Genomic DNA, 24,557 nt, shown 5'->3' with positions numbered 1-24,557 from the left:
TTTTTATTTTTGCTTTTGCTTTTGCTTTGTGTACACCCACAAATGTATGTATGTATATACATAATTAGCTTGCACGCATATATGTATGTCTATGTATAAAGTGTGTTAAACACATGTACTTAGCGTTATTGAATTCAACACATTGTTCTCTAATATGCTCAGTAATCGGCTGTAACATTGTTGTTGTTGTTGTTGTTTTGCAAAAATTCTTGCACTTTCAAATTCGACGACTTCAAAGCCGCGCCTTTTAATTAAACTTTTTGTTTTTGCATTTATTTATCATTTATTTAAGTAGATTTTATTAATTACTTGTTAATAATAGTTTTTTTTTTTGTTTTTTGCTTTTATGTATGACTGGCGTTGTTCTAAACGTTTTCAATGCAATGCAATTTGGTTGGGTGTGTTTAATATGCGCGTGGTGAGTGGTGTGTTTATGTGTAAAGGCGTGTTTAGTAGCTTACGAATTCGATAAAAATACTTCCGTTAGTAAGTTTGTATGTGTGTATACAAATGTGTGAGTATTTTCATTACAATAATTAACTATAAATTTAAATTATTTTCAACATACTACACACATTTTATTTTGGAGTATACCAAGTACATAGAGCTTAAACTATTACTCATTATAAAGACCTCATTATAAATTAGAATGCACGCATATATGTACCACTTTTGATGGCAAAATGAAGTTCTAATTAAATTTATTGAATATAATTGAAGTGAAATATATATATATATTAAGGCTAAAGATATGGGTCCTACATAGTCACACAAAAATTATTTTTATTCCTGATCTGGGATCTTAGTATGTGTCCATTATGTTTTAGGGATCGCTGAATCCGAATTCGAAATCCATTTAACCATATCAGCTCAGAATCCGAGGTCCATTTAACCCGATCAGTTCATGGTTTTGACATAACCACAAAAAACACAATATGGCGGACACATTTTAAAAATAAATAGATTATTGGTCCGCCATTTTGAATTTCCGAAAGGTAATGTCAAAATTGTAATCAGCGATCCCGAAAACCCACGAGTAGCGTGTTTCAAGCGCGCCCGAGGTATTTTTCAGAACGCTGTCCGCCATATAGTTTTTTTGTTGAATGGATCTCGGATTCGGATTTAGCGATCCCAAAAATATAAGATACACATTGTGAGGCACCTAGGTTAGAACTACCGCAGACTGTTTCGAATTAGTTTCTCGTATATGAAATTATAACGCTGAAATTTTCGTATTTTGTATATGTAACCACACAATTTACTGTGGCTGCCATAAGCGGATTCGTATAGTAGAACAGCGTTACTAGGCTTGAGCTCACTGACTATGCGCTATCAGTTGCATTGGAGCACTTCGCAAGCAGACTAGTTTGGGTGCCTGCCACAGCGGAATCAAAGGAAATTGCAAAGCTGATGAGCTTGCTTGGCTAGGCACATCGGTCTCACCTGCAGTGGTATGAGAAAAAGTAGGCTCACCACCACTATACTTTTGCAATTAACTTCTGGTTGAAGGGGTCTCAGCTGAACTGAGCAACTGCTGGACAGTCACTAGCACCTGTTCTGTCGCTAGATGCTTCTGACACAAAGTAAATCGCAAGTGGCAAATGGAACTCTTCGCACTCAGTATGACCAATCTTTCCTTAGTCATAGGGCTTCTAACTGGCCATTGTCTCATCGGATTCACGCGATCAAACTACAATTTTACCGGATGCTAGCTGCAGAAGCTGCTTGGAGGAGGATGTGGTAGAATATTACCGACATTTCTTTTTGGAATGCACCGCCTTTTTGAGACCTAAGCAAAAATACCTTGAATCTCACTTTTTTTGGGCATCCTCGCGATAGAGAAGTATAAAAAACTCCGCAGATTTGTGGTAGGTTCTAGGCGCTTTGTCGATTCTTAAACTTAAGTGAGGGCCTACATTTTTTGGCATTACAAAGAACGGTCCTCAATAGTCTAATAATGTTTTCTTTTGGTTTAACAGCCATCGAACTCAATACAGCTTGGTGAAATATTTTAGCACCAAAATTAATTGTAATTAGATAACTTTGCATCCGAGCGGTAGTTTACGTAACCATTAGTTAGGTTAAGTCTACTTGTCTCGAATTTTCGAATAACAAGTGAAACTCCTAATTGAACCCTTCTTCTTTTTTATAAGTAAACTAATTTTCCGACTACTGAGAATGAAATTCATTAAAAATTAATAAATACGAGACCTTCTGGTAACCTCACTTTCTTAAAAAAAAGTAACAGGCAGTTTCTGCAATCCGAGTGAAAGTAAGAATTAAAAAAAATGTGGCATTTGATAAGTAAAATCGAAATTCAGTACACTAAATATACCAAATAACGGATTGAAAGTGAATTTGCTTGAATTTCTCACGGAAGTGAATTACAGAACCTGCCTCTATATTATAATTTCACTAAGTCGAAGATATGGTCAGTGTAGTACCGTTATATTGCTTATTGAATTCAGTATATTATTGTTATTACAATTTAAAAAAGAAACTTTTAATTATAGAAGTTTAATATAAAAACTTAAAAATTTGGAAATAATTATATCACACAACAGTTTAGAAATCACTGAATAGCTTAAAGCACGTTAAAAAAGTATGCATTAATAAAAAGCATATTAAATATTAAATATTAAATTTGCAATTAATGGCGGAATACAAACATTTGCATAACACAGTGTGCATGAGTGGAAATTAAATTGAATATTATTTTAATTGTATATAATTTAGTTTATAAAAAAATACTGCAGTGAACTGATGATATGTAAATATATATATTTTTTTTTGGAATTTTTTTATGAATTTGTTTGAAATAAAAATACATTATACAAAAAACTTAAAAAAATTCATAAGCAACAGTATATTAAAATATCAACAACAATACAGTGTCCGACAAAAATTTGTATACCCTAGGAATGTAAACACCAAATTGATCTATTTTGCCTATGGGCAATTGCATTAAAAATTTATATTTATATATTGCACATTTGAACTATTTTTTTGCAAAACACGCGATCATCTGAAAAAGACAAATATTTAACAACGACAAAAGTGTGGATACCGCTATATAATAAAAGGTTAGCTTCTAAATAGAGCTTCAGTTTTTAGTGTTGCCACACTTTAGCGTTAATTACAGTCAAAAGACTTTGAGACATGATGTCTAACTTTTTCAGAAAAAGTCATTGTGGTATGTTTTCCCAGGAGTCCTTCAAACTATTTAAAATGTCTCATTTATTGGGACGACAAGAATATCGGATGAGCTTATTATTCAAATATTGTTATAAATACTTAATAGGATTTATGTCAGGCCACAGTAGGAGCTCTATCGATTTTTGATCGAAATATTCTTTCATAACTTTCTTTCCAACTCTCTAATTTTGTACTCAGTATCACTCCGTAGGACTCTCCAGTCATTTGCTTTCGATTAATACCAGATTTGATAGATCACTGTAGCTACAGCAACCCCAAACTAAAACATTTCCTCCTCCGAATTTAATGGTGCCTTGGATGTGCTTACTGTGGAGCCTCTCATGACTCTTTCGTCAAAACTTTTTGACTGCCTTTCGTATTTTTTAATTAAAGCTTGCTCCCATTACTCCAAATTAGTATCTTACCAAAAATTGGCGGGATTCGATAACACTTTTTGGCAAATTCAAATCAAGAAATATTCAAAAAATAGTAAAAAATGTGTTGAGGTATCCATAATTTTGTCGGATACTGTATATGTTTTCGGTTATGCAATCACGTAAATGAAATAATGAAATTGTTAATAAAATATTTGTTTTAACTTTAAAGTGTTCACATACATACAGCAGTTAGCCTCACTGTACATAAATTTATGAAATGATTTTGGCGAAAATTTGAAATTTTTTTAATGTTTGCAAATTAAATTTTTTTATAAACAAAATTTGAAATTTTTTTTTAAATTTGCAAAAATTTTTTTAACATTAATTTTAATTTTAATTTATTTTATTGCTCATGTATGTAGTTATTTCTCTAGTGTTTACAAGTGTGTTCGTGTTGTTTTTGTTGTTCGATGAGTATTATTATAAATACTAGTATTATGCACATTTCTCCGCTGCTCATTTTTTGTATTAAGCTTAATCTCATTACATACATACATATATTATATATATATAGTACATATATTTGTTCCTGCTACTCCTGCAAGGAGCTTAGGGTCACAATATGTATACATATATATACTGTTTATGAAAATTATTAAAGAATTGTGGGTACTTGCATTAAATTATATATGTTTTTAATTGCTTTATGACTGTTCATTTTTTATTATTTTTATTTTTATTTTTTATGGACAAAAATTGCGGTTTCCTGCATATATAATATATGTATATTGAGTATGTGTATGTATGTATGTATGTTCGTATCTTTTGTGTTTATATGTAAATAATTTTTTAGTTTTCTATATAACTTGGTTTGTGATTTTTTTTAAATTTGTTCACAACTGTATGTAAGTATGTATGTATGTATGCATGTGTGTGTGTTCATTTCCTTTGTATGTATGTATTTTCATAATTTGTTTTGTATGCGTTGTATTTGCGTTGAATACTAGTTTTGTTTAGTTTATATCCAGTTTAGCTGCTTTAATGCTTTACATTAATTCATTACATTTTTTAAATAATTTATTTATTTTATTTGCTAATTTTATTTTTTTACTTTACTATACTCTCTCCTGACCATAAGTACTGCCTTTAGCTGCGTCATACATACATACATACATATGTATGCATTAAGCGCCTAATTTTTTGTGAAATTCTCCAACAAAATATAACAGTATTTAAGCCGTTATGCCGTGTACCATAAATATTGGAAGTTATAGCTAAAAACTAAGGCGGTTGCGACACACATTCAACTATATGTTTATTATTGTTGTAACAATCAACTTTATAAGCAAACTTGTTTTTTTGTACAAAACAAAAATAAGGTTATGTAGCATATTAGAGAGACTAGCATTGCATTAAGAGAGTTACCTATTTAACATTTAAAATGCATATTTTGTAAATTTCCATTTCGTATGTAGTTATTTCTTAAGTATTTCTGCTACTTGCAACTGTTAAAGTAATATTTCAAAGGTAAGACTATACAACAGTGGTTGGCAGCTTAGTGTTTCCAACGTGGTGGCGTTGTATAGAAAATACTGTATTTTGTAACACACGCTATTTGTAGAGTATTTAAGAAATTTTTATACAGCTTGCTTTCAATTTACAACCACAGCGTGTTATTCAGCGCAAACACAATTTCAATAATTTTACAAATTGAAAAAAAAATTTTATAATTTAAATAAAAAAAACTTTAAATGTTTCTAAAAAAATATTTAAATTTTTTTAATTTAAAAATTTGAAATTTTTCTTATTTAAATTAAAAAAAAACTGTAAATGTTTCTAAAAAAATTTTAAATTTTTTTAATTTAAATAAAAATAAATTATTAATTTTTATAATTTAAATTAAAAAAAGTTTAAAATTTTTCTAATTTAAATAAAAATAAATTATTAATTTTTATAATTTCAATTAAAAAAAATAAAAATTTTCACGAATTGAAGAAACAAATTTGAAATTTTTATAATATAAATTTAAAAAAAATTTGGAATTTTTCAATTTTTATTTTAATTTAAATAAAATTTGAAAATTTTCTAATTTAAATTAAAAAAAGTTTAAATTTTTTCAAATTTAAATAAAAATAAATTATTAACTTTTATAAAAAAAAAATATAAAAATTTTCACGAATTGAAAAAACAAATTTGAAATTTTTATAATTTAAATTAAAAAAAATTCAATTTTCAATTCAATTTTTTTTTAATTTTTCTAATTTCAATTAAAAAAAAACTTCAAATTTTTATAATTTAAATTAAAAAAAATCAATTTTCAATTCAATTCAATTTTTTTTTAATTTTTCTAATTTAAATTAAAAAAAAACTTCAAATTTTTATAATTTAAATTTAAAAAAATAAATAAAAATTTTCACGAATTGAAAAAAAAATTCGAACATTTTGTAATTTAAATTAAAAAAAAATTTGAATTTTTCTAATTTAAATTTTAAAAAAAAATTTTGAAATTTTTATAATTTGAATAAAATAATTTAAATTTTTCTAATTTAAATAAAAAAAAAAAATTGAAATTTTTCTAATTTAAAAAAAAAAAAAATTGAATTTTTTCTAATTGATTTAATTTAAATTAAAAAAAACTTAAAATTTTTCTAATCTAAACTAAAAAAAAAATTAATTTTAAAAATTTAATTGAAATAAAACTTTAAACGTTTCTAATTTAATTTATTAAAATTAATTTTTTTTTAATTTAAATTAAAAAAATTTGAAATTTTTCTAATTTGAATAAAAAAATTAAAATTTTCACGAATTGAAAAAAAAATTTTCTATTTTCTAATGTAAATTTAAAAAATTTAACATTTTACAATTTAAATAAAAGAAATTCTATTTAAAGTTTTTTACAAAGCAACTACTACATAACACTTGCATACGGCGTTACATATGTGTGTCAGCGTGTGTTAGTTATGTTTAGCACTATAGTATACATACATACATATATACACTGTGAAACTATTATTAAAAATTTCGAATATTTACTTCTTCGCAAGACATGTGACGGCAGTTGTTTTTGTTTTCCTTGTATTTGATTTTTTTTCAATTTTTTTTGTTATTACTTTTTGTTTTTGTTTTTTATTATATCTTTCTAATGGCATATTGAATAAGTAAGTTAATTATGTATATACATATATATGTATGCGTATTGTTTAATTAAACAGCCACATACATACGCAGCAGTGCTGGCACGCACATTACAAGTTGAATGGTTTGCCTTAATTGTAACATAACCTAGAAAAAAATATTAAAAATATTTATTTAGAATTTCTTATTAGTTATTAATGGTTGCACTCATACCTGCTTTGCACAGCAACTTCCCCTGGCTTTGACAATTGCGTTGTGTTTCATTGAAAAATATTTACTAGCATACTTTTAGGGGCAACATATACAGTAAAGCAGCTTGCTTTCGGTTTTAGTTGAACAAATCGCTGCTTTTTCGTAGTAATTTCTATTAATTTAGTTTATTACTTGATTCTAGCTTGAATGGAGTTATGTAAATATGATTTCACTGGTCGCTCATGCAACATACGCCTAACCAGCTGGACTACGCCTTCATGCTTTAAACTGCTTAAACCACCAACAAACTTATAATTTCAAACGTTAATTGTTGCTTTTGCTGCTCCTTCTCTCCTCTTCTCTCCTCTCCTTTACTTTACTTTATTCCTTATTTAAAGTTTCTTTTAGCGGCAATTTGCTTACTCTCTTTCGCTTTAATGCAATGCATATTTGTGGGTGTGTGCATGTGTTTGTGGTTGTGTGTGTGTATGACACTGTAATGGCACGCCAAACTCAAAGTGTTTAAAACATTTCTTTCTTAATTTCTTTAATTTCCTTAAATACACATATACACAACTACCATATGTATGTATGTATGTATGCATGTATGTTTGTGGTATGCTTACTGTCTACTATATATGCGTGTAGGCTTTTGTATATCTCGCGTTTATGAATTTTGCACAGCACCAAACTCATTGATATTGAAATGACTCGAAAATGTGGCAAACCAAACAAAGAACGCTGCTAATGTATAGGGTAATGCCGTTAGGATGGGATGATTGTTGCTCTGATACAATGTGGAGGCAGCATGATTGCACAGCTCCGATGTGCACGCACAATAGATGGCCTGCACGTCGTGTGTACCGGAACGTTTCATGCATAGGCCATCATCGCTCTTGTCGGGTATGTAGCCACAGCCGCGCACCACACGCACTTTGCCATAAACTGAAAGGATATATGTGAGTAAGTTATTGACTAAGCCCTAACTCACAGCTCACTATACACTCACCCTTTTGTGTTGTCTTGCGGCAGAGCAATGGTTTGGTGTATTTATCCTTGAGATGCTCCTTAACCTCCTGCTGGGTGCAGTTCACCTTGCCCAAGGTGTAGGGCTCGAATGGATCACCGCAATTGGGATCGTAGGCGCTATTACAGTCGTAACACATCAGCGCAGTGGTTGCTGCAATGTGAAAATAAGGATAGATGTTATGAGATTGTTGAGGAGTAGTGTTATGCTTGTACTAAAATTAGTTGACTTGTTCTTAAATAATATAAAGAATACACTTCGTTGTCAATGAAATCACTTCCGGCACTGATTCAGAAAAACCATGAATAATTATGTAGTTAACATACCTAATATATTAATATTAGTACGGAATATTCCCACACCTAGAAGTGTAAAATAATTACCCAACAATATTTCTTCTGAGTAAAGACCAATAATACCAATCATTATCAATTAAATACCAAATCGAGCTTATGTATCATATTCTTCTAAATGGAGAGTGTAAAGATGTAAATAACACGATGTTACTCTAGAACTTCTATCATTAGCCTTTTCGCACAACCACATTAATTGAATACATTAAGTTTATAATTGAGAATCCTGTTTTGCCTTTCGCACAGCTAACTACTCGATTAACGATCAGCTGCTAAAAGTTTTTGTTGTCCATAAGAAGTTGGTAAGTTTCATCAGCTGGTTGCTATTTTATCAATAACCACAACCAATTTTACTACCCTTAGAATTGCATTCCTGTTCGACTCGTTTTGTATTTGATTAAAAATTAATGTAGAAATTTTGATTTTTCTTTTTATGGTAAAACGATCCAAATCAGTGTTTTCATCGAGCAAAGATCAGTTAATTGATCAATTAACTACTGTGCGAAAATGCTATAAAATTCTTATGGTTTTTACGAAGAATAAAGAATGATGAAAGAAATCGGAGGTAGTAACCAGTTGGGGTCTCTAGATATTCTTAATTGTTCCCTTAAGAAATAAAAGCAAGCGATTATGTCTCGTCTAGAGTTATAAACGAGCTTGAGTCTAGATACTAATCTGACTTTGGTATACGCTCTAGGCTTTAAGTTGCTTCCAAACAACTTATGTATTTTATTGAGATATTTAGCTCGACTCGATGAAATCGTTTCTTAGTGAAACAACTATAAACTATTTTGTATCCGGAGTATAAATATTATATTACAACTGTAATAAGTCATTTCGTCAGGTAAAGTTAGCCAAGTAATTGTGATTGGCATTTCTACTCTGTGAAAGTAATTTTTAATTATTTCTACTTTATAAAGAATGCGGTTCCGTTCCGGTTATGAAGACCCATTTGTCGGGAAGCAATATTAAATAAGATATAAAAATGTAATGAAATTTTTAATTTTATAATTTTTTTATAAATTTTTCCTTTTAATTTTGTCAATTAAGTCACATATTAAATTTGCCTATTAAATAATTAAATAAAATTATCTTGCGGTTAAATAATCTTACTCCATGAATGACACAAATATACGAGCATAAATACAGCAAGAAGAGTGCGAGTAAACCTAATAAAAGGCTCATTTTACACTAATTGATTGTGCAACAGAAGATTATTTCGTAGCAGCTATAGTATATTTAGTTAATTAGCACGCATCCAGTATTACTAATTGAAGATTTCATAAGAGCATATCACTTATCCATTCTATTCACAATAGCAGACGTACATATAATATAGATATTACGAGGGTTACTATATATATTTCTGGCCTAGGCAACACTAAGTGTTGCTAGGTGCAATCTGACATTTCCATTGGAAAGTTTGACATTTTTTAGCATAACATCACTCAGAACGTTTTGTCATTTAATCGTGAATTGTTTTATTTACAGGGTATTAAAAAATTCATCTCGCCCAAAAAATGGAATTAAGTCGTGAACATTTTCGTGCGATCATTTTTCACAACTTTCGACGTGGATTATCGCGACAAGAGTGCATCGATGAACTAAAATCTTTGTATGGCTATGAAGCACCATCCTATAGCACTGTGAAAAACTGGTACAACGAATTCAATCGTGGCCGACGCTCGCTCAAAGACGAATTACGTGAAGGTCGTCCAAAAACAGCCGTTGTGCCAGAAAACATCGATGCCGTACGTGAACTGATAATGCAAGACCGTCATGTAACATACCTTCAGATAGAGGCATGTCTATGCATTTCTCCCACCAGCATACATTCGATATTGCATGAACACCTGGCCGTAAAAAAAGTTTGTTCTCGTTGGATCCCGCAGAATTTGACAATCGCTCAAAAAAAGGCTCAAAAAAAGTGCTTCGAAAATTGGTTTGAGCGCATGCAAAAGTGTATAAATCTTGATGGAGAATATTTTTAAAAACAATAAAACCATTTTCGTTGAAAAATATTCCTATTTCCAGCATTAGGCCAGAAATATATATAGCAGCCCTCGTAATATTTGTACACTTGAAGAATAATTTATTATACATTGGGTTAAGTTAAGATAGGTTTGGACAGTTAAAGTCAGTCCTATGTGATGCCGTAAACTCCTCAAATTGGATGCCCAAGACACTCAAGTAAGGACAAAGCGCTTTGAGCTTTTCATGAAATTGTGCAGGGATACTTCAGTTGGTTGAAGATTGTCATGCCAAGAAACTTCCGCCGCAGTCTAGCGAAAGCTGGACAATGAAGGAGAAAGTGGTTCGTTGCCTCAATCCCTCCTTCTTCCATGCAACTTTGGTAATTTAGGATATTTAGCATCCGTTAGGATATTTAGCCTCAAGGCATGTAATCCCATCGGGGAGTGGCCAGTGATTACTCCTATCATCACGGCCAGCTGAACCTTACTGCAATCCACCTTAGTCCAGAATGATCCCGCAGTCGCACAAGTACGGATGTATGTCAAACGCCTACCGTGTTCATTCAACAATCATTGACCAATGCGGAGAGGCATGTGGATAGAGGACCATCATCATCACCATAACCCAAACGAGTATTATATTAAAGTAGCTGGAAGCTACTGATAGAGAGGCTAAGCAATCCTTGACTAATTCTCAATACCTATTAGATAATCGCTGTAAACTCGAAAGAATTTACTAAATTTATCTCTTGTTCAAGGATCACCCTGCGACAGGCAGTATGCCTTTACAAAACGTAAGTTAGTGTATAAATGTTATAAACATTTCCATACCAACTTTTTTGGTTATCTTCATTAAGTAACATAAATAATTATCGTTAGTCGAATTACAATATAAAATCTGTTATATTCCTGATTTTGAAAGTATTATATTACGCAAAGGTAACCATAAAATTTATACAAATGGCAAATCTTTCTTTTGGATATTTTTTAAAACTTTCCATTGGCGCTATTTGAAAAAAATACATTCGAAGAAAAATAGTTTAACCTCACTTTCAAATACATACAAATATTTTGAGCTTCATTATATACAAACATGCATATTTTAGATCAAATACGTATATCGAAATCGAATTTCACCAAGCTCTTTTAGCTGATATTAAAAAATAATAGTGCAAAAAATTATTTTGGTTTTTAATGCAAAATTTCTTAAACTACCACAGCTTTTTATTAAATATAATGCCTTTTCACTTTTACAGTCTGGCAGCACTGTCAAATCGTTAACATGTTTTGCAAGAATTCCCAACGCTATTTTCATTCTCGATAATTACACAACTTTGCGTTTTATTCGCAATTAAATGCATTTGTTAATTTGTTACACAGAAACGCATATATACGTATGTAAAAGGAAACATGATAATTTTTAAAATTGTACATGGAACTTGTATATTTGTATGATTGTATGAAAATGTGTATAAATATATCAAGCTAAGGTAGTTATTTTTATTTCTAATGAAAATATGATTTTCTACAAAGCTCTTAATATAGCCGATACGAGTATATAGAAGAAATATGACTGATGAATCGAATTGTTAAAATATTTGTGTGGTGAGGCAAAATAAAACGTTTCTCAATAATAACTTAATTAAAACAAGTAAGGAAGGGCTAAGTTCGGGTGTAGCCGAACATTTTATACTCTCGCAATTTATTTATTTAACTTTATTTATATTATAAAATACACGATTAGACCCACATATTCGACATATATATTGTATAAAGTCCATTGAAAGTTGGAAACCATAATATTAGGTTAAAAGCACCGATGTCCTCGTGTTCGATATATGGGACCTTAAAAACCTATGGTCCCATTTCGGCGATTTTTAGAATGGGGCTGCCACACTATAAACATAGTATTTGTGCAAAGTTCTGCATCGATAGCTTCAATAGTGCTTACTTTATATATTGTAAAGTAAACGATTCAGATAGTCTTCAAAGTTCTGGTATATAGGAAGTAGGCGTGGTTGTGAAGCGATTTGGCCTATTTTCATAACATATCATTGGGATGTAAGGAAACTATTACAAACCAAGTTTCATTGAAATCGGTCGAGTAGTTCCTGAGATATGTTTTTTGACCCATAGGTGGGCGACGCCACGCCCACTTATCATTTTGTAAAAAAGTCTGAGTGCAGCTTTCATCTGCCATTTCTTATGTGAAATTTAGTGTTTCTGACGTTTTTCGTTAGTGAGTTAACCCACTTTTAGTAATTTTCAACCTAACTTTTGTATGGGAGGTGGACGTGGTTATGATCTGATTTCATTCATTTTTGGACTGTATTAGGAAGTGGCTAAAAAAACGACTGCAGAAAGTTTGGTTTATATAGCTCTATTGGTTTGCGAGATATGTACAAAAAACTTAGTAGGGGGCGGGGCAACGCCCACTTCCCCAAAAAAAAATTACATCCAAATATGTCCCTTCATAGTGCGATCCTTCATACCAAATTTTATTTCCATAGCTTTATTTATGGCTTAGTTATGGCACTTTATGTGTTTTCGGTTTTCGCCATTTTATGGGCGTGGCAATGGTCCGATTTAGCTCATTTTCGAAAGCAACCTTCCTATTGTGCCGAGAAATAAGTGTGCCAAGTTTCATCAAGATATCTTAATTTTTACTCAAGTTACAGCTTGCACAGACGGACGGACGGACGGACAGACAGACATTCGGATTTGAACTCCACTCTTCACCCTGATCACTTTGGTATATATAATCCTATATCTAACTCGATTAGTTTTGGGTGTTACAAACAACCGTTGTTTTTACGACTGGCGCATGAGATTTCTCAAAACCTATTAATCCAATCTGTTCCAAATTTTCCAAATACGTTATTCTATACATATATAGCTATGGTATGAACAAGGATAAATCAAATCGGTGAAGATCTTCTTTACTTTTCAACTTGATTTGTGGCTGAAAAAAATGCGATTTTCAAAAAACAGTTTTCAAAGGTCCGCCATTTTGTTAATTTTTGTGCGAAATTAATAAACCAAACATGTACTCTTTCTAATCCCGTTGGAATTTTTTATTTCAATTTTCGACCAAAGATTCGAGTGAGCGGAAATCACATGCGACGCCGAAAAGAAGGGCTTTCGTTTGATCACAAAAAAAACAACAAAAAATATATTTTAAATTTTTTCATCTTTTTTAAGTCAAAAAAATTGAAAATCGTCAAAATTTGAAATCGAAAATGGGGGTCCCCTTAATGTACCATTCAGTCATTCCAACGAATGGTTCAAGTGCAACGAAAAAGATATATACTCGCACTCGATTGTAGATTAGTCAGTTAAATAAGACATTCAAAAGGAAAAAGTTTATGGTGAAGAGAACATATTAATATTTACTTCAACCAAAGAGCATATACAAATTTAGATTATAATCTTATTAGATAGCTGCTCGATAGTAGATAGATTAGGTTCAGTTTTGTTTAAGAACGATATATTTCCTTCTTATTCTCTGAATCGATCTCTAGCGCTAGAGCTTTAGCATGATACTATCAAGACAAGTATCAGCTGCTAAGTGATTTTTCTGTCTGACAATCTCTGTATAGCTCCATTATTACCACCACTAACAAAGACGTTCCTAATATATTACAACACTTTAGAACGAATAAAAATTGAACGGGAATATTTTTCGACCAGATACTTATAATAATCGCAGACCTATAATATATCCTCCCTTATAGACGACGTTTAGTTTCAATACTCTGGAAAAGAAATGAAGAATAGAAACAAATATAATTTTTCTCTTAATTCGTTGTTTCCCGGTAAATCTTGAAATCAAGTGAATATTCTAAACCTCTTAAGCAATTAAATGTAATATATTTTGCTTTTACGCCTCTAAATTTACTTCACTAAAATCTCCTTAATATCTAGTAAATATTTAATAAGTATTCTTCAACTGTAATATATGAAACAAATGAAATGCAGTTACAAATAGTATGACTGACTTACCCTGTAAACAGCATAGGATGCCCAAGAGCAGCAGTGTTCGTTCCATTAGTGGTGACATTTTTTGGTTTAATTCTTTTGATATTATACAATTATCGATTTATTCACAACAACAACGAGATTAACTGTTGAAAACTGTTGATGAGGATTAAAAAGACAGAACTATTGTTGTTGTTTCACGCGGTTTTAGTTTCGAATTTAGTACGCACTGAAATTTTTAGCCCGATTTGCAGGCTTCTATTTGACGATTTCGTTTTGGTTTTATCTTTGAATTTGATTCCTCCTTATTGCTCTTTACTAATTAGTTTTGCTTGGTGATTGCTATTATTTGTTTTTAACTGTTCGCTTAATTTGTGACACTTCAAAGTGAATTCACAAATCGGGGCACGTCTCATACACAGGTACAATTTTGGACTCTGCCACGCAGGCTTAACGGGCTTTTCTGCTGCAACTGACACACCGACTCACTGTCACACGCACTTTTCGCACTGTCTTACTGGCTGACTAACTCGCTGGCTGGCTGACTGATTGATTATTTGACGTTCTGTTATGCCGACATCTCGCACTGAACTGCAATGAATCGGAAGAAATGCAAGAGAATAATCGGTTAAATCATTTGGGTGAAATGCAATAAAACGAGAGAAAATGTGTATTTCAAAGAAACAGTGGCAAGCGGCAGAAATTCAAACGTCCGTAGCAGCGACTCTCGAAAGCGTATTTGCGTAGGCGAAAACGCAGACATACGGACGGGGGATGGCGGCGGCGGAGGGCGTCGAATATGCAGACTCGAGTACATATGAAAAATTCTCTACATATTATGACATCAAAAGTTCGTTTTGTAGTTGTTCGTTTTGTTGTTGTTGTTGTTGCCACAACACATTTAGCTTTAGAACTGCTTGCTTACGTCCGACCGAAAATTTTGTGGCACAAAGTAATTGGCCTAATCCACTTTATTGGTTGCTGCGGCTGCGGTTGCATCCAACTGCCAAGATTTACACGCTTGCACATGTTTAGCGTTTCCATTTTTCCTTGTTCACAATTTTTTTCTTTTTCATTTTTTTCACATTTAATTTTCAATTCGTGCATGATTTATATCGAACGAGTGGTGCTCTTGTTATTTTTAGTTGATTGCACTTTCCGACGACAGAAAGTTTGCGCACACACTCCTACTTATATATGTGTGTTTGTATGTACAGTTGTGTTTATAAAAATAGCAGTGCTCATTTAAGAATGAGAACAAACAAACCGATATCATAAATAAGTGCTTTGAGACTTAGACAACTCTTCAAATTGAAAAGTTCCACTTTACTTTCATCTATCCATAAATAATATAGGCGCCGGGATAACGGGGTCACGCCTGAAGCTGTCTTTATCCATGGGCTATTTCCCCAGCATCTTCCAAGCTAATGTCTATGCCATTACCAAGTGTGCAGAGGTAATATTGGACAGGGACTATCATAAGGAACGCATAGCCATTATCAGCGATAGCCAAGCAGCTTTTCAGGCACTATCATCCTTCGAGGTGGACTCGGGGCTGGTCATGGACTGCATAGATACTTTGAACAGGATTTGCAGAAATAACAGCATAACCCTAGCTTGGGTTCCAGGCCATAAAGGAATACAGGGAAACGAATTCGCGGACCAACTAGCAAGGAAGGGCCAGAGCTCTTTATTGCGGTTGGTCGGCATGTTCGTACAACCCGCCTGAAAGAGGAGGAGGCTGCAAGCAGGAATCGCTGTTGGTTGCACATGCAGGGACTTCGTCACTCCAAACTGTTCCTGGGAGGATACAATCTGAAAAGATTCAAGCAGTTAATGGCGCTGCCCAGGAACAAACTGAGACAATTAGTGGCACTATATACCGGCCACTGCACAAAGTAGGAATCCACTCGTCGGATCTTTGCCGATTTTGTGATTCTGAGGCGGAGACACCAGAGCACCTACTCCTTGACTGCCCGGCGATCGCGAAGGAAAGGGGACAGACAATTGGGGCTCTTTATCCCCAAAGAGGAAGTATCGCATGCATCAGCCCTGCAACACTGTTAAGATTTCTTAACGTGACCGGGTTGGAGGGGGTGCTGTGATAACTGGAGAGGGCACAATAGACCTTAGGTCGCGGTGCAATCCTCACAATATAATCTAATCTATTGCAAGATTACACGCAAAAATAGATCTGTATATAATCGGCGTAATCGGTTTACAATCACGCCTATTTCCCATATACCACAATTTTGAAGCCCATCTGATACGTTCACTTAGCAATCTATAAATAAAACATACGTGAAGATATCGGAACAAAACTTTGCACAAATCAAAAATTTCGGTAAATCTCACAGATATTCGAAAGCAATCTAGAGGATATGTTTTCTTTATAATAGTGACCTCCTGTGCCAAAATTTGACAAAATCGATATTCTAGTGGACTCTAAGCTGAATATATGGGTCGAATTGTGTGTTATTTTAATAAATAAATAACCTGCGAGAGTGTAAAATATTCAATTACGGGAACTTAGTCCTCCCTTACGAGTTTTTGTTCAGTATAGTTTGACAATTTATCGTGAAAGAACTGAAGGCGCTCAAGCTTACCAAGCGACATTGCTTCGCTTTATGGGCTCTTGAAAAGTTCCAAAAGGATCCGACTTTTTCAAGACAAATTGAAGCCCATTTCTAGCTCAATCGGTATGTAAACAAGCAAAATTTCAGCATTTGGGACGAAGAGCAACTTGATGAAGAGCTGCCATTGCATCCAGAAAAAAACAGCGGTTTGGTATGTGGGCCGGTGGAATCATCGGTTCATATTTCTTCAAAAATGATGCCGGTGATGACGTAACCGTCAATGGCGACCGTTATCGCGCCATGATATCCGATTATTTGATGCCTGAAATTGAAGCTGTGATCTAGGCGACAATTGGTTTCAAGGACTGCGCCAAAGTCCTTCTACTCCCCACTCATCGCATCAATCAATGGATTTATTGAGAGAACAATTCGGTGAGCAGATAATTTTACGTTTTGGGCCGGTCGATTGGCCTCCAAGATCGTGTGATATCACACCTTTAGACTTTTTCTGTGGGATATGTAAAGTCTAAAGTCTATGCGGACAATCACGCTTCGAATCAGGGCTTGGAGCAAAAAATCACGCGTGTCATTCGCTAGTTACCAATCGAAATGCTCGAACGAGTCATCGTATATTGGACTCAACGGATGGACCATTTGTGACGTAGTCGCGGCCAACATTTGGTAGAGATAATCTTAAATAAATGCTAAAGAATGTTAATAAATATTCATTTGAATTTTTTGAGATTTTTCTTTAGAAAAGTAGGAAAGGGAATGGATCACCTTTAACTATATTTTTTTGTCTTAAAAAATCTTATACTAATGTCTTAACAGTAATGATACACTTTAAGACCGATGTATATATTAATTCTCAGAAGAGGAGCAACACTGCTACGAATTGACACTCATATTTAATATTCTATACCGTTATATTAACCTCAAAACAAAATTTTAGAAATAGCTGTTGTAAATGGATGAGTGTTTTGCTTGAAATCACAGCACATCCTTACACTGCTATTTTATATGAATACCACTGTACGTATGCATGCACTCATTCTCACTTTTCCACAATCGCATATATGGGACACATTGCAATTTTCTTTTCATTATGTTTTTCGCAAATTTTTGAATGACACACATTCGCACACACACACACCCGAATACAATCAATTTTGACACACCACTCACACTCAATTGTGCATTCTCAATACGCTCTCATATCGCTGACTGCACTGACAGCACTTGCTCACGACTACTCGTCCACTCTTTGCAGAGCACTATGCAAGAATGGATGAAAACGAATACAATAATGACGTTGACGATGCGATGATGTGCTGTTGATAGCGCTCACGTTGCGCAGAAGGAACATTTTCCTGCAACTGCTGTGCTGGCAGTTTACATAATCGTCGGTGGCTAACACGGCGGCAAAGACAATGTACAGCTATGGATACATAAGTTCCAATAGCTTTATGTAAGTAGTGGTCGCGTGTTCGGCGTTAAGGGCTTTCGTATAGGAAATGGATTTGGCACTATTATTTGATGACTTAGTGGGCGTTTCGCGTACTCACGTTTTCGAATGGTATATACGGTAAAGCCTTGATTGTACAGAGTATATATCACTAACAAAGGTATATGCCGAAAATTTGCTAATGCCGAGAAATGGCTTTTTCAAAACCTTTTTCTATCTATGAAACCCCAAAATGCAATCTATTTGATTTAAATTTTTTTTTTTTTTTCAATCCGCCAGATGTTCTAAGATCAGTCAAATAAGATATAGCTTTTTTGGTTCTATATTTCCAAGAGAAAACAGTAGAAGATACCAATTTTTTTATTCATTATCTAAAAAAATATGGGCTCTGCTTTAGAAGCCGAAAAAAGTGTTTTTTTTAGCAATTTTTTTTGAAAGGGAAGGAAATGATTGCGGTAAACGGAATTTTAAGATGATAATGTACTATATTTAAGGCTTAAAAAACAATATTTATTATTAAAAAATATTGAAATTTTTTCAAAGTTTTAAGTATTTTTCTGGAGCGCCTGGAGTCTGCACCTGTAAATCGGTGCCGGTGATGGAGGTCGTGCGATGCATCTGAAACAGTCGAACAAATTTTTTTTTTTTAATTTTTATAAGCTTCTTTTCTTTATGAACTCAAAAAATACCGAAGAAGTTATAAAATTCCAAATTTTTTCTAAGTTTGAAAAAAAATAACTTTTTTACGAAAAAAAATTGACTTTAAGTTGCAAAACAAGTAGTTTAAATAATACTTTTGACCAACTTTTTTAGTTCAAATCGAAGGTAATTTAATACTGAAGCTAGATCACTTTTTTTTCGATCGGACATATATTCTTTTTGCTATCGCCGGCACCGTTTTCTAACACTTGTGAAAATGAAAACTCGAGAAAACGCGCTTTAAAGGTCTGCCTGAGCATTCGCACCTGCTCGACGCTCGGCCACTAAAACTGCTCTAGCTTCGAAAATATGTCGAATTGGCCTCTGGAATTTTAAAGACATATTCTTTTCGATTGAATTCTATATTCTATTCGATTGAAAAAATCGATCGAAGCAGACTAGTGCCTTAAAGCACTTTATATAGATTTTTGAATCGACATTACTCAAATTAATATTTTTTGTTCCTGTGTTTTATGTTACAAGCTCATTATATTGACGTTTCACTGTACTCTATATACCATTGTATCCGAATGCTCGTGTATACATAAGTATATACTTATAACAAGTAATATATTTACACTGCATTTTATGGAAGAAGAATGTTATACAACAAATAATGTTTGTAAGAACGATCCAATTAAAGTGGGATTGCAGGTAGAAAACACTACAAAATAATTGATTGATGAAATGATAACTTGTATTGTCAATGTATTGATTGTATGTATCAATATCGTGTAAAGTCAACAGCAGTAAACAATTTAAAGAATATTTTACTTTGGGGTTGGCATTTAAATACTTTGAAACATCTCTGGCATAGAGTTCCAAATATTTGACAAAACTCTCAAATCCTCAAAAGCGACTTGGAGTCATTTATTGGAGAAGTTGGAGATAATTACAACCAGTAGTTGAACATCGAAAAAAGGTAATATTTGCTATCTTCGATTCATTACTTATCTGCTCGCTTAGCTATCTTGTAACAAAGATAAAAACATGAAATATTCTAGATGAATTCAACAGAATATAGCTAGAAACACTATCGCAATTTGTACGATTAGAAGATTGCAATTAAAAAATATATTAAATACATAACTCTCTAGTACCACCGACCCATAGAACCAACTGTTTTCGGAACGGTAGTACGTTTGTAAAGATGCTTAAAAACACTCGGTCTCTAATGTGTTATATTTATGCTTGAACCACTTCGATCTAGTTTGCCAGTTCTGCTAATATCCGACTTTAGCCGACGTTTCTATTTTTGGAGTGGGTGAGGTTATGAATATCGACAAGTTATATATCGGGATGAAGTGTTAAAGTTCTTGTAACTGCTTATGCCACAAGTGTCTAGTAAGTGGAGATCTATTTAACTTTTTTAACGACCAAGGAATGCCAAATTTAAAGGTACTTAATAATAACCTACATGTAACTAAGACTATTCCACTCGATGGATCTCACTAAAATATGACACTGCACTTCCAACTAGCAACAATCTATTTGATAGGTCAATTAAATTATTATATAATAAATACTATATATAAATAGTATAATGAATGTCTTTTGCTGAAGGTATGATATGTCCAACTTATGAATATATTGTAATAAATTGTGATTTAAAAGAACTCCAGAACGATTAAAGGACGCGCAACAAAATATATAGGTCAAGTGGTTTAAAAGTGTACCTTATTAAGTGCTACAGTGTAATAACCTTTTCGCACAGCCAAATAAATTTAATACATTAAGATTATAATTGAGAAACCAGTTTTTGCCTTTCGCACAGCCGGATACTCGATTTACAATCAAATGTAGGAAAGTACCATCAGCTGTTTGCTATTTTATCAATAACCACAGCTAGTTTTACAGCGTGGTCAACAACCCGCAGAGTTGCATTCCAGTTTCAACTCAATTTGTATTCGATTAAAAGTTAAGGTAGTAAAATTTTTTTTGTATGGTAAATCGACTTAAATCAGTACGTTAATAGAGCAAAGATCGATTAATTCAGCAAATAACTCAAGTGCGAAAAGGCTATAATGTATAAGGCAATGAAGTTGTTCCGAACTAGTATTCGAACTATTACAATTACTTCATGGAGTAATGATTTAAGTAGTAATTAGAAGAGTGATTTTGTGGTAATACACTGTGGAGTACTCGCTTTTTTTTGCGGGGAACGAACGGAAGGAGGTGTATTTTTCATGAACTATGAATGTCAAATACACGCTTTTTATTGATATTCGTCGCGAGATTTGAAAAAAAAGTATTCTCATAGTAGTTGGAGAACAAATATTTGGAAGTAGTATTTCATACAGTTTTTTTCAGGTAATAAGGTGAGTTGAGTAATACTTTGTAAAGGTAGTTTTTTCATTTCCTTAATGCTCTTAAAATATCGAAAATAATTATTTGCGTGTATAAGTATAACGGCACAATTTTAGGTTAACGTCAAATGGGCTATAAATTGTGCCTAAGAAAGTGGTTGCTATGCTCGAAGTGGTTATGTAAGAAGATAGCGCCTGTAATAAGGGTTCAATGATATTTTGTTACAAATTGCTATTCAATGTCCAATTTCCATGAAAAATTCCATAACGCTTGTATAATATAATGAAGGAATAAATGTCTGATAGACAGCGACGCTTATGTAAGCTAGCAAAAGCGGCTTTGGCATAGTTAATTACGTACACAACGAATACTTTGCTATTTATAAATATGAATCAAGTAGTGAAATCAAACAGCAAAAGCTACTTAAGCAGTAGCAGCAATTACTTGCATACATATGTATATGAAAAAGGATATGTTACACATACATGCTTACAAAGGTAGTTTTATATACTAAAGATATAAAGGTATATGTATATATGAAAGTTACATATCTACCTGAGCGCGCTCGAACAAATGTTATGGTGTTTGAATTGTGAATCATTGAGTTAATAATAATAAAGTATATATGTATGTTTATATGTATATATTTACATAATATAAGTATGTATATGATTACATAGCCGCACATGCAACCAAACTGTTGAGTTGGGTTTTGAAGGCGAGCAAATTCATTTTGAGCTATATTTGACATGTCAGTGATTCGTACTTGTGTCATGCCTTTATGGGTGGAGAATTGATTTTATTAACAGCTATTAGTGGGTTGCCTAGCGCGTGTATGAGTGCACACCTTAGTATACACACACACACACACACACAAATACAAATACAAATACAAATATGAATACAACAACAAAGTATGCTTTAGCGGAATGAAAAAAGTAAAAAGGCATGAAAGTGTCAGATAATGACAAGCAGGAGTCGTGATCAATAGCCACAAATACAAGAGGATTGGCAACAAAAAATTTGATGATTGCATGGAATAGAATTTGCACTAGAATCTTTAGTTATGAATGATGGAGTGCCAATGGATTTAAAAAAATTAATATTTTTTTATTTTTTCAGTTAAAACACACACACACATACATACAATTTTTAGTATATTTTGCTGCGCTCATTTTTTTTTGATGCTTGGAAACCTTTGAATTGCAGTCACTTCCGCTTTGCTTTTACTGTTACCATCTCGCACATATTTTCCACATTTTTTTTTCGTTCATGCTGCACTCATTGCTTCGGCAAGCACTTCATGCAATCGTTACTATCTCTTTTTGTCGCTTAAAACGCGCTTGCTTTTATGGCGCTGTCTTATTGTTATGCATAGTGTTGGTCATACATGTGGTTGTTGTTGTTGTTGTTGTTGCCTGCGCATTGCAATTCGTTTGAAAATTCAATAACTGACCTAGTTAAGCCTCAAATACATAGATTTGTGTTGCGCCGAAAACCGAAAAACCGACAAACGACGCTCCGACACTCACACTGGACACGCTGACTAACGGATTCGCATACACACGAGCAGTCACACAGCAGCTAACACAATAATGTAGCAGGCGGAGACGAAGGAGTAGACCGAATAACGAAGAGACCCCAACTACAGAGACAACCGCATTTCAATTGCAATTGGAAAGATTTTTTTTTCGATAAACAAAATCTTAAAAAAAAATATTTAAAAATTCTGCTCAAATATTTTTTTAAATATTCTCTTTTCTTTTCAAAAGTTAGTTTACTTGCACTTGCAACAACTGCACTTTCCTATTCACAGCACGAAACTTATGTAACAGCGACCAATTAGTGTGGCATGGTGCTTAGTGGCAGTGCGTGCGTGTGTGGCCTGTTTGTGTTGTTGCAGTTGTTTATGTGTGTGTGTGTGTGTGTGTGTGGGATGGCATGGGGGCCCGCCAACCATAGCGATATCGATTGAATCGTTGGCTTATGACAACGAAAATGTCAAACAGAAAAGCCAAATTTGCGCAAGATTTTCGAAAAGTTTGCGAAAAATTCTCCAAATTGTATCAAACGCGTACTTTCAGTACTTTCAAACACTTTTTGCTTATGTTTTTGCTATTTTCAAAATGTACTACCGTTATGCTACAGTTCTTCCATTTTCGAATTATTCGAATTACGTATGCGCTGCAGCTGTACATTCATATACACAGTGTATAACTGTATTCATATAAATATCTTCGCGTTTTCAAATACATTTTTTTTTCAACGCACAGATTGCACAATTTTTCCATGCCCTCATTGTAACATTTCAATATACATATGTATGTATGTACTATATGCATTTGAAAACCGCCGCACCGCCGCCATCGCCTGCTTCCTTCAAGCTGCATTTGCCGAAAAACGAAAATTTGTCTAAAAATTGTGCAAAATTTTGTCATCGATTTTCTGCAAGTTTTTCAACTTTTCCAAAAGTCCTTTTCGCCGCTGTGCAACGATTACAACAAATATAACTACGCTTTCGTCAGCACAAACACTATTTTTTAATATTTTTTATTCATTTTTTTTTTGTTCAATAATTTTATGGATATTTACGTAAGAGACAATCTCCTATTTAGCTCGCACCCGGACAACGATGTGAAAACGTTTATTCGATATGACAACAGCACGGCTAAATCATCCAGCAAGGACGTTACGTGATTGGATACGAAAACACTGGCGGGCATACAGAAAGTGTACAAGCCAGCCGTACAGCAGGCAGTTGGGCCAAGCAGCGGCAGCAGCAATCGATATTTGTGCGCAGTGTTGCATTCGAATGGCATGTGTCATTGAGAATATATGCGACAGTTATTTGAAGTCTTCCGGGTCAGCAATGGTGTATGGCGGTGAATGCATGCTGGTAAATGCCTGAAAGTATGCTATGGTTTGGAACAATTCAATTAAAATATGATTAATTCGTTTATACAAAATTAAAAAAAATATAATAATAAATATAATTAAAACAATGAGTAATATTAAATTTGATATAACATCGCTTTTAGGAATATTATATATAAAAGTATTTTTCAAATCGAATTCTGATTGGTTAAAAATATAAAAATAGAAAATTTAACGAAATTAACAAGTTATCATGTAATGAAGCAATGAAACGAATCAAAAATAAATAAATAAGAGAAATAAGTTTTAAGAAAGTAAAGAGAGATTATTAAAAGGTTAGTAATCATATAATTAAACAGTATTCGTCTGCCAGAGTTGCCTTTGCGCTGGAATATATAAGGTTAGA

The 24,557-nt window shown here is 33.0% G+C and overlaps 1 protein-coding gene across 4 annotated transcripts; it reads right to left on the bottom strand.

Moving 5' to 3' along the window:
- Nucleotides 1-6,752: 6,752 nt before the first annotated feature.
- On the bottom strand, nucleotides 6,753-24,129 carry Qvr_3 (Protein quiver). 4 transcript variants are annotated; one of them, XM_054234315.1, is made up of 6 exons: nucleotides 23,870-24,129; nucleotides 14,255-14,821; nucleotides 7,909-8,079; nucleotides 7,526-7,844; nucleotides 6,921-7,393; nucleotides 6,753-6,854 (listed from the first exon to the last, which is right to left on the bottom strand). In XM_054234315.1, exons 2-4 carry the CDS (start codon nucleotides 14,310-14,312, stop codon nucleotides 7,567-7,569), a joined length of 507 nt encoding a protein of 168 aa, XP_054090290.1. In that variant the 5' UTR covers nucleotides 14,313-14,821; nucleotides 23,870-24,129; the 3' UTR covers nucleotides 6,753-6,854; nucleotides 6,921-7,393; nucleotides 7,526-7,566. The 4 variants fall into 4 exon arrangements, with proteins under 4 accessions (XP_054090290.1, XP_011180421.2, XP_054090293.1 ...); XM_011182119.3 differs by having other exon boundaries at nucleotides 6,921-7,411; nucleotides 23,870-24,128; XM_054234318.1 differs by lacking the exon at nucleotides 23,870-24,129 and adding an exon at nucleotides 23,059-23,120 and having other exon boundaries at nucleotides 6,921-7,411.
- Nucleotides 24,130-24,557: the final 428 nt, after the last annotated feature.

The sequence above is a fragment of the Zeugodacus cucurbitae genome, chromosome 6 (genome assembly GCF_028554725.1).
Source record: "Zeugodacus cucurbitae isolate PBARC_wt_2022May chromosome 6, idZeuCucr1.2, whole genome shotgun sequence".
Lineage (NCBI taxonomy): Eukaryota > Metazoa > Arthropoda > Insecta > Diptera > Tephritidae > Zeugodacus > Zeugodacus cucurbitae.
Note: the sequence above shows the minus strand (reverse complement) of the source record. Positions and strands in the feature narration are given on the sequence as shown.